This window comes from Limulus polyphemus, unplaced genomic scaffold, assembly GCF_000517525.1.
Source record: "Limulus polyphemus unplaced genomic scaffold, Limulus_polyphemus-2.1.2 Scaffold3625, whole genome shotgun sequence".
Classification (NCBI taxonomy): domain Eukaryota; kingdom Metazoa; phylum Arthropoda; class Merostomata; order Xiphosura; family Limulidae; genus Limulus; species Limulus polyphemus.
This window is the reverse complement of record NW_013669235.1, coordinates 23,867-40,266: the sequence shown is the minus strand read 5'-3', so window position 1 is coordinate 40,266 and position 16,400 is coordinate 23,867. Positions and strand designations below refer to the sequence as shown.

The following is a 16,400-nucleotide window of genomic DNA, read 5'->3' as shown; positions in this document are numbered from 1 at the left end:
AACTTGTTACATAACTTCACTCAAACCAACTTGTTACCAAACTTCACTCAAACCAACTTGTTACATAACTTCACTCAAACCAACTTGTTACAAAACTTCACTCAAACTAACTTGTTACAAAACTTCACTCAAACCAACTTGTTACCAAACTTCACTCAAACCAACTGGTTACAAAACTTCACTCAAACCAATGAGTTACAAAACTTCACTCAAACTAACTTGTTACAAAACTTCACTCAAACCAACTTGTTACAAAACTTCACTCAAACCAACTTGTTACCAAACTTCACTCAAACCAACTTGTTACAAAACTTCACTCAAACCAACTTGTTACAAAACTTCACTCAAGCCAACTTGTTACAAACTTCACTCAAACCAACTTGTTACAAAACTTCACTCAAACCAACTGGTTACAAAACTTCACTCAAACCAACTGGTTACAAAACTTCACTCAAACCAACTGGTTACAAAACTTCACTCAAACCAACTGGTTACAAAACTTCACTCAAGCCAACTGGTTACAAAACTTCACTCACCTCCTTGGCAATTTTTGTGTTTCCATGTTTTTCGGGATACCAATAAAGGGCCAGTTCTTTATATTTTTCTGTTATATTTTCATCACTAGCATCTAACAAAATGAACACACACACATGCATATATTACAAAAATATATATAATTCATAGTACTTGTCTATATGTATGTATACAGTATTTTTTTTGCAGGTTTATCAGTCTGATATTGAATTTTAAGTGTCTCAGAAACCTGGAGTCAAGGAGAGAGAGAGATCATAATTACATGTTGAGACAAAAGTAGTTGAATCAGATTATAATGCATGACTGAACTGTACTTTCTAAAATATTTTACTTTTCAGGTTTAGAAGCAAGTCACGAAAAAGCATATTTATTAAATGAATAGTTTTTGATCAAATTATTTCATAAAAAACTTCTGATACCTTTGAAATATACAATATTCACGTCATACGTGCTTATTTATAATATCCTACTTTATTTTTCCCCTTGCAGAATAATGTGTGGTTACCCCTTTCAGCACGGGCTCGATCCCTGGTAACCATTTTGTGCTTGTTACAGTATTCATGCTATAACTTTTAAATCAGTAAGCATATCTTCAAGAAATTTGACAAATTATCAGTAAACGTTACAAGGCTTTTGTTAGCAAGATATCAGATTTCTTTTTATTGTCTTAAGGTTTTTTAAGTAATGTTTTTCTCATGCCTTTTTCCTTTTTCGTATGTTGCCTATCTAACATGCGAAGCATTTTACATTTTATAATTAAAAATACTTTTCATGTGTTAGAAAATTTTCAAATTTCACATGAAAAATCTTTATAACCTCCAGATAGTTATCAAACATTTTTGAAAAAAAAAAAGTATATTTTATCTAGATTTGGTAGACTTGACCGATCTTGTGAACATTTTATCTGTTATTTTCAGTAATGAATCTCTGTACGGGTTCGGTCAATTTGACCGATCTTGTAACCACCACAAAAAAATTTGGAAATAAATATAAATTATGCTTTTTTTCATTCTAGAATGACAACAAATTATACCAGAAAAACAAATGTTTAGTCTAAATAGCTTAAATCTCATAACATTATATAATTATTATACTGACCTTTCAGCTATGACTGGCTAACAATACAGAAGTTACAGTGCATGTGCACTCGGGTTACCATATCCAATAATATAAAACTGACCATTAGTCTTTACAAAGTGACCTGTCTTGGCTGTGTTTTAGTCAACTAGTATTTTGTAAAATTCAGTCACATTTCAATTATTATACATATGTATATATGTATATATATATATATATATACATACATTATTACTATTTACAAATAACTTCTTAAACTTATTTTTCTTAAAACATAGAACAGTAAATAAAGAAGTAAAGCAAACAATTATCTCCTCTAGTTATAGCCTTTGTACTTATTTGCTGCTTGTCGTAGGTTGCTAAGCCTTATCCAATTTCGCACATGGAGGATGTGAGATGGGAAAAATTTTTTAGGTTTTATATATATACATTTTGAAATAACCAAAAAAATCATTAATTACTACATCAACATCACAGAATTCCACTGTAATTTATCAAGCTTAGTAACTAAGCTGTATTTGGGTCTAAAGAAAACATGAAATTTCGAGCAGACTAAAGACAACTTACATGCTTGAAGTCTTGCATCAAAAGAAAGAGTTGACGTACGTGAATGATATCTCAGCAAAGAGAAAAGATTGGAGTTTTTATATTACATTCTAGCTTCTCAATATCAGTAATTTAAGTTCCTAATTCATAAAAAAACTACAGACTTAGTATTTGGATATCACAAACATCTAATCTGAACCAGTACCGCATTCAACATGTCATGTGACAAAATACTGATGTTTAACTGTGTATTTTTAATATTTACTTTTAAATCAAAAATCATATAATGTATAATACTAAAATTTGAATTATAATATAAAATATGATACCAGACATATTGACATAAATTCATAAAATAGTAGTACAATAAAAATTTTAATGCGAGTCAACAAACACGATGACGTGGCCTTTAACCCTTGATGAGAGGGTTAATATACACTGTTCAACTCAAGTTATATAATGACCTTTTAACAAACAATAGATAATTTTTTCACAGTATTATAACTACTGAGCATTCATAAGTATAAACAATCACATTCCAACAACTTAGCCAAATTTGATTTACATTTTATCACTTTCTTCACCCTAAAATATGGTCATCACAGTACTTGGTAAATACAACCAAAAAAAATCACTAAACTTGCCTTTAAATGCTAATCTATATTGGAGCTTTCAAACACCACAACTTTAACACTTATTTGTTTATCTCTTCCAGAAAAATATTCATTTAAAAATGAGTTATTCTCCTCCTCCTGTGTCAAGAGTTTAGTGAAAGTACATTACCTTTTGCAATGTAATTGACGTACAGAAGACACTGGGAGAATGTCCAAAAGTTACGTTTACCCTAGTCAGGCTAGTGTCAGTTACAAATGTTAGGCTGAAAGGTATGCGTTTACGTAAAATACAAGGGTTGTGGATGCAGTCAGGATGGGGTTTTTGTTAATGAAGATATCGAAGAGAAAGATGATCCAATAATCTTAGAAACCAATAAAGAGAAGGTAAAAAAAAAATACTACAAAGATACTTTGGCCTTCATCTTGTAACTAATTTCATTGCTTCATTAAGTAACTGAGAGACTTAATTAACTGTGATTGGTTAGATCTCAACCAATGAAGTCATAAGGAACACCTGAAGAACATCTATTGTTATTTCTATCAAGTGTGCAAAGTCTTAGATGTCATAAAAAACATTTTTACAAAGTAAATCAAGGCCAAAATGGAATGGCCTCAAGAAATAGTAGCCTTCCTTTTGATTCCTTTTCACCAACATTAAAACAACATTTTGGTAGTTTGACTGTATTATCACATTATTCTGTGAAGAACGTAACTCTTAAAGTCAAGCAAAGTTTTATGAGTAACTGATCTAGGAAATTTTCCAAACTTGCCACCAGAAGATGGCAATTTCTGTATAATTTCTACTAATTTATTATGCACACACATACACAAGTATATATATATTTTTTGCAATTTAAATTAATTGGAAGTAATTTTGCTTCATCATTATCACATTATTGTGCCATAGCAATGCTCATTAGAATAGAAGTAACAGTAACAGGCATGATTGTGAACCTTGACTAATAATAACACTGTAATACTAGTATTACTACTAGTTTACTACAACACCTGTCAGTGTTAACAATTTTGATAGTTCATATAAATACAACACAAATAAAAAACTAAATAGCACTTAATAGTTTTTATAAAGCATGTTTTCAACCCAAACTTCATCAAGTAATGGCATGACATATAATAAATTATAATTCACATGCCTTTATTTTCGTTTCACTTCCAGACCAGTTCACTTTTTTTCTTTTTTTTACGTTTACACCACAATGTGGTTTATATTTTGAAAAGACAAATTAATATTAACACGAGAAACATAGCCCGAAGTTCATAAAATCAGTACCTAATACTTATTTGTCATTACTGTTTCCAAATTCCATTTCAAGATTTTGTCGTATGACAGTATGCTACATTTAAATGCTAACAGTTAAGCCTAACCATTACTGTTAGTGTCACGTTTTAGAGGGTTAGTGGCTATTCAGACTACTTATTTCTGTAGACCGTGATGTAGCCTATTTTTCAACTAGCAAGTGAAGCCTATGACGTTTAACATTTTTCATTTATAAAATATCTAAACACTTAGTCTACTTTAAAGCCTTTTAAGTCTAGTCACCTGAAGAAAGTCCTAAGACTTCATAAGCTTCTTTCTTAGAAATTCCCATTATGTGAAATATTATAAATATTATTTTTTATTGTATTATTTGAGTTTAACATCCCAACTTGCCTAAGCCTATGACGTCGTGTATGTTGACCATTAATTCATTTCCCAGCTATGAAAAGCTAAAAAGATCCAATCTAAATCATTAGATAACAAATATATTTGAAATTTAGCAAGAAAAATAAAGATAACGACAATAAATTGCGGACTATCGTTAAAAGTAACAAACATTTAAAACATGGAATATCAGATATTACATTTATTTGTGTGTTTGTACCATGAAAGAAATGTAAAATATTGCCTAAAATTACGTCGTTAAACACATAAAATTTCATTAGGTTCAAATGAGCGAAAAACAAACAAACAAAAAAAAACAACGTTAGTATAAATGAACCAAACGCTGTTTTTATGTATTTTATAAAACGACAGACATAACTTATCTTTAAAGTTAATTTCATTAATTAATATTAACTACTGATGAGATCAAGTTACCTATTTAGATTTGCACATGCCTTGCATTTGTTTTAGCGAAAACCTACACAAGAAGTTATATGTGTTATGTTCACCATGGAGAATCGAACCCCAGATTTTAGCGTTGTAAGTCTGTAAACTTACCGCGGACCCACATGAGGACACCTACTTAGAGCGAAACGAAAAATCATCGTGGGTAATGAGTATAGCTAAGTAAGTATCCTTTTCTTACGTTCTTACTTATGAAGATTAGAATGCTTTGTTTCATTAGTTGGTTACTCTCGCAGTTAATATTTTCGGCCGTAATTCCAATAGTATAACGTGATGAGGGGTTATAATGTAACGACAGACTAGTTTTGTAGCTATGTGACTAAAACGACAAGCAAACCTCCACAAGTAAAGTGCTGTTTTTTTCCCCCTATTAAATCGATAGTGAAGTTTTCTACGTATACAACAGTTATTAAATCTTTAACAAAATAGTAGTACTGAAAATGGCAATTATCGATCTATATAGATTAAACAACAAAACACTTTACAAGTAGAAAATGTCTAGACTTCGTATAATGTCATATATTTGAGTAGGAAGTAACTTTTAAACAATGACACCGTGACCACGACTTTTAAAATTCAAATAAGGAGAAACAGCGCAGCGAGTAACTTAGTGAACCTTACTATTGTTGTTGTTATTCTACAAGTCATAAGAACTCTGGTCAGAGGTCAATTGGCTCGGCCAATCAGATGATATTTGAGTTATGAGTGCTTTGGTGACTAAAATTGAAAAGTAAGTGTGCAGTAATTCCGGGGTAATCGTAGCTCAGAGTCACGTGATCTCCGCCAAGCAAGAGATTCGTGGATCTGAAATGCAGAAGGTCAGATGTAGCGATTCGTTGTAGGTGTAACGAAAGCGACAAAACAAACACCGTGTCGACGTCAAAACAAAATAAGTTGGTTTCGTCTAGTGGTAAGACTATTGCGAAAACAAAGGAAAATATAAACATTTCCAAAGAAAAGTGAAGGGTGAAAATATATTTTAAGTTGCAAATAAACTAAGGAGGAATAAAATATGCACGATTAACAGGTATGGGAGTGTTAAGATGGTGGTGGGAGATTTACAGCGAGTTCTGTCTCTTCTCTGTAATCTACCAATCAGGAAAAAAAAGTAGAGCACCGGAACGCGGAAATACCTCTTCTCCAGGTGACGGTCGCCAGGTCAGACGGAGCACAATGCAACGATCCCATGAAACTGTAGATAAGTTCCTTGACCTGTCAAACTATAAGAAGTAACACCTCCGGCTGAATTTAAACCATGACCTCAACCTCATTTAAAATGTTACAACTCTGAACTCAGAAATTTATTTTTTAATTGTAGATTGGTGTAGCAGTTAGTAACGGAAACCAAAAACCCTAAAAAAAAATATATATGTATATATATATAAAGGCCGCTGCTTCTACTTTACCTCTGTCATCGCCCATCAGAGTTATAATTTTTAGCCAGTTAAAGAGACATTCATGTATTTGTATCAATATCTGTGACTAGATTTTGAAATGTAATGGCTATCCTGAAAGATTGGTTAACAAAATCTTCACTATTCTTTACAGACAAAAGAACAATAGGACTCTGGAAGTAAATGCCGTTTTTCAAACACCTAAAGTTAATAACATCAGGAATATTTTGAGGAATTTGGTTTAAAAACCTATGAACGTGATAAGAAAAAAATTCTAGATGTTCGCTTAGCATTTAACCCACCCAACCACCACCTCATAGTGGCGGAAAGGGTCCGTTCTGTTACCCGCTTTCAACACCCAGCTCTTCCACAGTGTTTCACGTGATTAGTTAATTGACAGTCATTGACCGCAGAAGTGTCTTACGGGCCGAAGTTGAAAGGTCACGGGTCAAAGTAGGAAGTGGGTATAACTCAAGAAACGGCTCTTCATATCACCCTTGTGGTGGCTGTTGGACAAGAAAATACAGCTCATTTTATGTAGTATTGCAATAGTGGCGGCCATTTTTTTTCATGGCATTCCTCCATAGAGAGTGTTAGCGCAATCTCTGAGATATATAACATGTTCATGTTCGATGACGAGGAACCCACTTTGAGACTAATAATGGCTGGAGACGGCTTGAGTGGGTAATGAAGAAAAATTTTAATATAACAGCAAATGTACAACGTTTCGACAAGGTTTTGTCATCATCAGGTACGAAACCTTATCGAAACGTTGTACATTATTAACATGTTCATGTGTTGCCCACACTGTGTGTATCATGTGTTATTATAGAAAATTTAATAAAGTATGTGGTATAAGGGCGTAGCGCCATCTATGAATGTAGTTAACGTTAACTTACGCCAAATATAATAGCTTCTGAATAACCCCCAATAATGAGAAGTAGAGAGGATTGTAAACCCTCCATTAAAACGTCCCTTGTTCCAACCTATCATCCCACAAAGTTTGGTTCAATTTGGTCCAGCGACGTCAGAGTAGTTAGATTTGTTGTGCTTTATATAATCGTTTAGACACCTTCTGTGATAATGTATATATGCTGGTTTAACTACATCTACTCTTTACACGTACATATCTATTAGGCTTGAATGTTTACACGAGTCATCTTTTGTTTTCGGTTTTAAACGAATATTTTTTCCTGATGATTACATTCTGTTATGCATTTATTAATGGTACCTTATCATTGTTGATAACGTGATTGCATGCCAGACGACACATGAGACGGTATTGTTGTTATTTTAAATGGCATCAGCTGCGTTGTTTTATTAAGACTGGACTTGTGTTCTATAGGGCCTACCTCTTGATAAAGCCGTAAGGTGAAACACTGAAGAGTTAAAGGGGCTTTTGATGGGTACTGACTGTTTCTCTTTACACGCCGACGTGCACAGCAATATTTAGTTAATAATAGGAAATGTATATAATATGGAAGTAAGGCACGAAGTATTCACATACTAAAAACCGTTTTCTTCCCTACCTTATGCTTGCCATCCAGCCTATTTTAATTCACATCAATTTCAGTTAAAAGTTACAACATTATGCGTTGAAATCGCATAAAAATCACAACTCTTGGTTAAACTGGACGCGAACGTTACGAAAAGCGCGACTTGGTAGCGAGCGAAATGATTCACGTGTTTACGCGACTCACACAGGCCATGAATATCCTCATTTAAACGCACACTACTAACTGAAGAACTAAAAGACAACAATACATAACGCAATAACACTTCTTTCAAAAGCAAACTATAATAAAATAACACTTTGAAATACATTAAACTGTAACATAAAATTTACAATCAATACAAGGAGTCCTTCAAAATAAAATCATAAAACTGAAGTACATGGTGCCCCAAAATTATCTTTCTAGTTTAACTTTTAACATTTATATAACTAAAGAAATGCAACCACACAGTTTTCAACAAAGTATAGCTCAACTGAAACAGTATTTATTGACATGTCAGTAGACTTCTACGTGTACAATACAAGTGGCTCTCAGCATGTCTAACTGATATTTGATTTCAGTCCAAGTTCGCTGCAACATGTCCACAGTTACCGTGGCGATGGCGTCCGTTATCTTGGTCTTTAGTTCCGTGATGTTTGCTGTTGGTGTGCGATACACAATATCCTTAACATACCCCATACTTCTTTCCTGTACTGACGTCTCTAATTATGCTGCACCACAGTCCCTGACTTGGTATTTCCTAGCCAAACGATACATTGAGCCTTTTCTTGCACGATTGCCGTTTTACAGGATAACACTACTCACTAGAATGAACAAATCATGACAATAAAAATTGTGTGAGTTGAGCTACAAGTTGTTTAAATCTGCATGGTTGTATTCCCTTAGTTATTTAGTTATTAAATTTTAAAACAGAAAAGATAATTTTGGACCACCTTGTATATACGTGTTGTTTTGGCCACCCTGTATATATATATGTGTGTGTGTTGGATTACTATTGCTGTCACACAAGGTAAGCTTTATAAAAATACCGAGGGGCGTTAATTAGAGGCAATACGGTATATGCAGGGTGGTCCAAATAACACACACACACAATTACAGTAAAGGATTATATGTTGGATTACTATTGCTGTCAAAATCACGGTAATAAAGTGGCCGACATATAATCCTTCACTGTAATCCACTTTCATTGAAAAATAGAATCCGGAACCGCACAAATATTTTTGCAGTAGGAGTAAAACAGGAGTGAAATATAACATAAAGGAGACAAGATAAGTGAGATCAATTTTTTTATTAATAATATACAAAAAAAAAGCAAAGCAAATAGTATTTTGCAATGTATGAAAATAAACTAAACTAATTTATTTCAAATAGACAAGTGGGGGAGTTGTAGGAAAGAGCGGGAATCAAAGAAACGTACGAACCAGAAAAGCCAAAATTCGTAAGCTAATGCAATATGTCTCTCCCACCAACTTATTCGACAAGATTTCTGACAAGAGAGAGAGACAGAGAATGGTGTTGAATGCAGGAGAAATATGAACTATAACACATTTAAATACTTTAGAGAGACAGACACTTAACACAGTGTTAACTTTAGACTTCTTTGTAAGAAAGTTGTATCGAAGTGTGATCATATAACACATAGGACAGTTAATCTCTACGTAAAATGATTTTTTTTTTAATGACAAGACTTTACAGGTAATGTTTGGGGCAAATAAAATCTATTAATGCACTGCAGGAATCAAACTCTATTAATAACACTTCCTTCTAGCATTAACTTATGGAAACAATGCCACTAGGCTCAGAAATCTGTTTTTTATCTTTGACTTTTGCAAAATCAAAAGGAAAACACGAATCCTAAATATATCTGGTTGACGTATAAAGAAATGACAGGTCAAAACCCATATTTCAGTAAAGTATTTGAACTTTGGCCCCTGTAAAATCACGAGAAAGGTACGAGCCCCAAACTTACCTGTTTCAGTCTGTGGGTTGTTATAAAGTGACGGTCAATCTCATTATTTGTTGCAAAATTGTAACCGAAGAGTTGGCAGTGGGTGATGTTGACTAGACGCCTTCCCTCTAGTCTAGCACTGTTAAATTTTAGGGACGGTTAGCGCAGATAACCCTCGAGTAGCTTTGCGCAGAATTTAATAAAAACAAACTATAGAAATGAAAATAAAACCCCTTAGACAAAATTAAATACAAAACTAACTGGATGTCAAATACAAATAAAATAAAGATATTTTAAATACAATGAAGTAGAAAATACTAAATTATTTTAATAAAATAATGTAATTGGAATATGTATTTACATACTTACATAATGAAAGCTCTTGGATTTTGCCATCCCGCATACGCATGCGTAAGTATGTATACAACACACCAACACATAGATTTTGGTTAGCAGGAAGTTTAAACACCGTGGAGATCAGTTGAAATATTAGGAACTTTCGTCTTAAAAAAAAAAAAAAAAAAATCGAACTATTCACCATAATGTGGTGCCATCTAGTAGGTAACACACGTCCTAATACACAGATTTTGGTTAGCAGGCGATTCAAACACGGTCTAGATCAGTTGTAATGTTAAACACACAACGCTACTAACACAAAATAAAATAGATTTTTGAGAGGATGAAAACAACAAATAAACGTTCTCGTTCTTTACTTCTTCCTGATGTAAAATCAGTTTGTTTATTTCGCTATGGTGGAAAACAGTAACAATATTTCACATTTACTACATGTTGCAATAATTTTTCACACGCAGACTTTATACCCCCTGTATACGTATGATCATTTTACTGTAAGAACTTACCTTTACTTATACTGACGACATACCTACCACCATTTTAACATATGTACTCCCTTTTTTTTTGGAGTACAATCGTAGGTGTTTCGCGCGTAAAATCAGAACAGCAGTACACCCATATATGCGTTGAAACTAGTAATGTATTCGTGTACCACTTAGTGCCAAGGATGTTCTATGTGTTCCAGATATCAAAACCGTTACTGTTATAGATTCAATTAAACTCGAGTGTATGAAATATCTAAAAGATATTCTTTAATAAACAAATCTATCCAAATCTATGTTCTAGACGTTACATATCAGCTGTCTGAACTAAACCTTTGATGTTCTATACGTTACATGTCAGCTGGGTTAGTTCAGATTTGATGTTCTAGACTTTACATGTCAGCTGTCTGAACTAAACCTTTGATGTTCTAGACGTTACATGTCAGCTGTCTGAACTAAGCCTTTGATGTTCTAGACGTTACATGTCAGCTGTCTGAACTAAACCTTTGATGTTCTAGACGTTACATGTCAGCTGTCTGAACTAAGCCTTTGATGTTCTAGACGTTACATGTCAGTTGTCTGAACTAAACCTTTGATGTTCTAGACTTTACATGTCAGCTGTCTGAACTAAACCTTTGATGTTCTAGACGTTACATGTCAGCTGTCTGAACTAAACCTTTGATGTTCTAGACGTTACATGTCAGTTGTCTGAACTAATACGTATATAAAACATATATATGTGTTGTATACAACTGTTTGCAGAAATTTTATCAATTTTCTTTAGGTAGCTCAGTAAATACCTTTCAGTGGTTAACCTACTGAACAACCCACCATCCTAACTGTTAAGAGCTGTTTCTGATACTCCCATCCACAATATGGGGGTGGGTGATGTCACGGTTTAGGGTGGCATCTCTTCTTTGTCTGACTGTTTATAAACAGACGGAAAAGCTCGAGGCTGCTTTCTGCTTCTTCTTCTTCCATTATATAAGAGTTGTACACGACGACGCTCTCATCCTCGCCTGTGGCTTTGTCTTGGCCAATCCACGGATGGAAAGGTCCATTGGAAACATACAATGTAAACTCATCGGCGTGTTGAACATGTTTTCACGTGTGATAAAACTATGGATTCACGTAAGGTCCAGTTCAGGCAGACCTTGGTGGTTTATCATTGTTGGAGCCACACCCAGTTTACCATCTTGTCATGTATTTTGTTCTGTATTTCCAGAATGCAAGGCCATTTCTTGCATACTATCTTAGAAAGAGCACAGGAAAGAAAAGAAACTGACGAACACAAACCAACCACGGAACCAAAGTTTGTTTGATTGAAGTTACCTTATATATACCTATATATAGAATTATCAATATAATGCTATGTTATCTCAGTTAGCTTTCTCTCGATCTGAAGCTCAAACCTTGGTCTGGTAAGCAAAGTTTCAGTCCTAAGTTTTAAAGTTCTTCACGAGCTTCTCGACAAGTTCTTGAGAGAGTTTTGAATGAGTTAATGATCTAATAAAGGTGGTGTCTTTCATCTTGTACACTTCTCGAGTTGGCCGGAGTTTAAATGTTGAATAAATGCTCATATCACTGTGATTTAGTCAAGATAACTCACTTTGACTCTATTTGATTTACATTCTCTACGGCCTCTTTCTACATTCTAAACTCATTTAAAGTCAAGAGAACTCACTTTGACTCTGCAGTAGATTTCCTGCTCAAGCTTTCTGTTATTTCATGACTCTATGCAATTTCTCTAACGGATACCAGCGCATCTGAGAACACTCTACGTATACGTGTGTCTGTACTTTTTGAATCGCCAGTGTTGAACTATTAGGTATTGTTACTTCTCTCTGCAGTTATCATGTAATAAAAACAGTAGCCACACTTAATTTCAACAATCGCGCTAAAACAAACGCTATAACAACGAACGTCAACAATAATACTCTCTGACTGCAGATCAATTACTCACTGTCTACACACACATTAATTAATCACGTTGTCACCCTCTTATATATATATATACCAGACTACCCTCTATCTAGTATTCTCCCGACTATTCCCGAAGGTTCGAGAGAAGTGGCGTGACATTAGTCACATGACGTCGCTCACGCAACAATACTAATATTTTGATCATCCAGTTATATGAAGTTTTTATTCATTAAGGTTGATCAGCTACTGCCACCTAGAGCCAGCTGACACAGGCAGCTACAGTACGAGGGCTGCAAACAAAAGGTTACATTTCCAACCCCTAAATGACGCATGCGCACTAAGAGTAAACAAATATCAGTTTGTATCATAACCGTATCGTAAAGTTATATTCGGAAAGAATAAACCAGTTTTATTAAGTAAGGACTTGTGTCGCTAAAGTTTCGTCGGAACGAAGTTACGGAAAATTAATTAACAAACGGAGACGTAACAGTATTAAAGATGTTACTACGCTACGAATTGACTAACTTATTTGTGTTGTGGGGCTTGGTATGGCCTGGAGGTTAGGGCGCTTGATTCGCAATCTGCGAGTCGTGGGATCGAATCTCGTCACCGAACATGCTTGCCCTTTTAGTTATGGGGGCGTTATAGTGTTACGGTCAATTCCACTATTCGTTGGTAAAGAAGTAGCACGAGAATTGGCAGTGGGTGTTGTTGACTAGCCGCCTTTCCTACACGATAAATGAAATTAATATTAACTTCTGATCATATTTAAGCACTAAGAACATACCCATTAATGAGCACAGCTCATGAAATTATATTGTTGTAAGCTTTATTTTTAATATTTTAATTTAGATGTTTACTAGAGGGGGCTGCTAATCGTGATGACGATGCAGTATCTAGAATGTTTATTATGATGTAATAATCAATATTTTTTGTTTGGTTTATTTGTTTTAGATCAAAGCCACATTGGAGTACCTGCTGTGTTCACTATGTGGAATTGAACCCTGGATTTTAGTGTTGTAATTCCGTAGATTTATCGCTGTCCTACAGGTGGACATTGATCAACAAGGTTTGTGAAATATATGTGTTTTTTTTTTATTATAGCAAAGCCACTTTAGGCTATCTGCTGTGTCCACCGAAGAGAATCGAACCCCTGATTTGAGCGTTGTAAATCCGAAGATTTACCAGGGGAGGTACGATATAAGTATAAGTAATCAGTAAAGAATAGTTAGTTAGAGAACTAGCCAATGAACTAATAACAAGGTCAAGAGTAATCAGTAAAAGTTTATTTGTGAGTTAAGTGTAAGTACATTTAGTTTCAGTATGTCTATTACAACGTTGTTTATGAACTCAGGTCCACAGTGAACGTAGCCTGTAGGATACGTTATAAAAAGTAAACTGATTAGTTATCATTACGCGGGCTGAGCTTGGCATTATTTTTATCAAATAATCCGCCCAAAGATAGAACACGTTACAACAATATTATGTGGCCACTGTGTTGATTGACAGTATAGGCGTGGCTAAAAAATAGAACGTCATTTTGTATGGCCATTGAACTGTGGTAAACACTAAGAAAATTATACTAAATTTTTGATAATACCATAAGATTTTTATATTAATTGTCATATTTACACTGACATCAATATCCGTGTGTTTACTAACGATATTTTAGTTCTTTAAATAAAATAAGTTTAATATAGTAGGATTATGTTGAAAGAAAATTTAACGAAAAACTTTTTCGTAATCTTTTATATTGCATTATTTATTTAGTTTTCGAAACATTTTTCTTTAAATTACGTCATAATATACCAAACAGTTTTAGTGTAATAATGTTCGTCGTGATTGGCAAATGAAAAACCGGTTGCTCTAGGCTTAGGGTCACTACAATCGTGTGTCTGTTGCAGATGTATGAAAGTGGATGAGAACTGTATACCATAGGAAGAAAATTATTTTAGAAACAGTATGTAGAAGAACTGAACAGTTTTTCAACATTTTTGTAGTTATTTTTCTTTCATGTTAACTGAGTTAGAATTCTCAGACTTGAATTCGAGGTTTTATGGTTCGCTGCAAAAACACGCTGTGCATTCTTGGATTGTGGGGGTATTCTAAGATTGACAGCGAAATCCCACTACTACGTTAGCCAAGACTTGGCGGTGGATGCTGTTGTTTAATTAATTAATTACCTTTTGTATTGTTCAATTCGTAATTATGGACGGGTTTGTGTAATTTTACTCGAAGGTTGTGAAACAAAACAAACAATTATTGGTCAAAATCCAATTAGGCTTATGTATAGGGAGATGAAGGTGTTTCGCATATAGTGTTTTTTGTTTCTAACTTTACGCATAACGTTTTGTGGTTGTATTTGTACGGTTTTCACAAACTTAACTTCCAAATGTTTTTACTCTTTAACTTTCTCTATTATTTCTTTCTAAATTTTAAAGATTTTGTTGAAGAAGTAACGTAAAATGTATAGTTTTATGGAATGAACTAAGTGACTCTTGTAATGAACTTATTTAAAATATAAATTTTATATTACGGTTTTAGCGCCGTAACTTAGCAAAGCCTCAGACGCCAATAGGCCTAACATTCGTGATAAAATTCACGCTGTTCTGTTTAACGTGATTTTTTATCACGAACATTGGACCAAAGTTGTTTTATTAACTACGTCACAGTTAGGGGGAGTTGGATCTATCTGCAATTGTTTTAAGGTACAATATTGATTTTTGTTTTATCTTGAAATATTTTTTTATAAAACAACTTTAAAATGGTATTAAATAGGTCATATTTCCACAGTTATCTTCCTTCAAATGTAAAACTTTCACAGGTTTTCTGCAATTTGTCTAAATTTTTCGTCTGTTTTTGTCTTGCACAATTTGAATATATTAGTGAGCGATCATATTAGATCTATATATACCTACATTTAATAAATTCACCATTACTGGGAAGGTGTTACAGTATTATGTTAACGTTTAGAGTTTCCTCATTATTGAACTAAGCCTCGAATTGACGTGACGTAAGCACTTCCCACCAAACTTCAAACAAATTATTTCTTAAACATTAATAAATTGTAGAAGGATTCGAAAAAAAAGAAGATAAATATAGGATAAAGAATTAATTTTTCAACATCACCCACATATCATATGAGCCTACGTATGTACAGGGTGGGGTAAAAGTTACTACACGGATGAAACTGTACGTTTCGTACAGTTGGTATTATATAGCTCAGTGATTTTTAACCTTTTTCGCTCTATGCCCCACCTCAAAAAAGTTGATGCCCCCTTAATATAAAAACAAATTTGGTGTTGAAAAGGTGTGATAATATAATGTAAAATTTAGAAATTTACCCAAATTTCACACCCAAATGAACAAATTTTCTTATTGTAGCATTTTCAAATTGCCCCCCTGTGTGGCGTGCGCTCCACATTCAGAACCACTGATATAGTTGGTACTAAAGAACATATTACGAAAAACAATTGAAACCAACCTGACTGTTATTTGTGTCAGATTAAGACGTTCGAAATTCATCTGTTCTGAACGAAACATCTAAATCCATACAGAGGGTTGAGTAAGTTACATTAAAACGATTTTGGGAATGCAAGTCACATTTCAACAACAACCATTATAAAGTCACGATGGAACAAAATGTATCAGAACTACAATATGATATTGTTTGGCATTATTTCGTAGGAAGTTTGATGTTACCCCAAATTGCCCCCTTTGTGTGTAAAAGTTCTTCCCGACGTAAAATATCCATAAAATCAGAATATAAAGATGTATTTTAATCGGGAATTTAGGATTTCCAAAACGGAGATATCCCTTGTACTTAATGGCATTGGAAAACAGGAATATGGATCAACCTAGGACGTGAGGGTCATCTAGAAAGATA

General features: G+C 33.8%; 1 protein-coding gene across 1 annotated transcript in view; it reads right to left on the bottom strand.

The window, feature by feature from the left end:
* The window catches only part of LOC106469705, a 58,373-nt gene extending 53,929 nt beyond the window's left edge, over positions 1-4,444 (bottom strand). The window contains exon 1 of the mRNA XM_013930217.2: positions 4,333-4,444. Coding sequence (XP_013785671.2) covers positions 4,333-4,381 — 49 coding nt within the window. The 5' untranslated portion in view covers positions 4,382-4,444. The remainder of the gene's footprint in view (positions 1-4,332) is intronic.
* Positions 4,445-16,400: the final 11,956 nt, after the last annotated feature.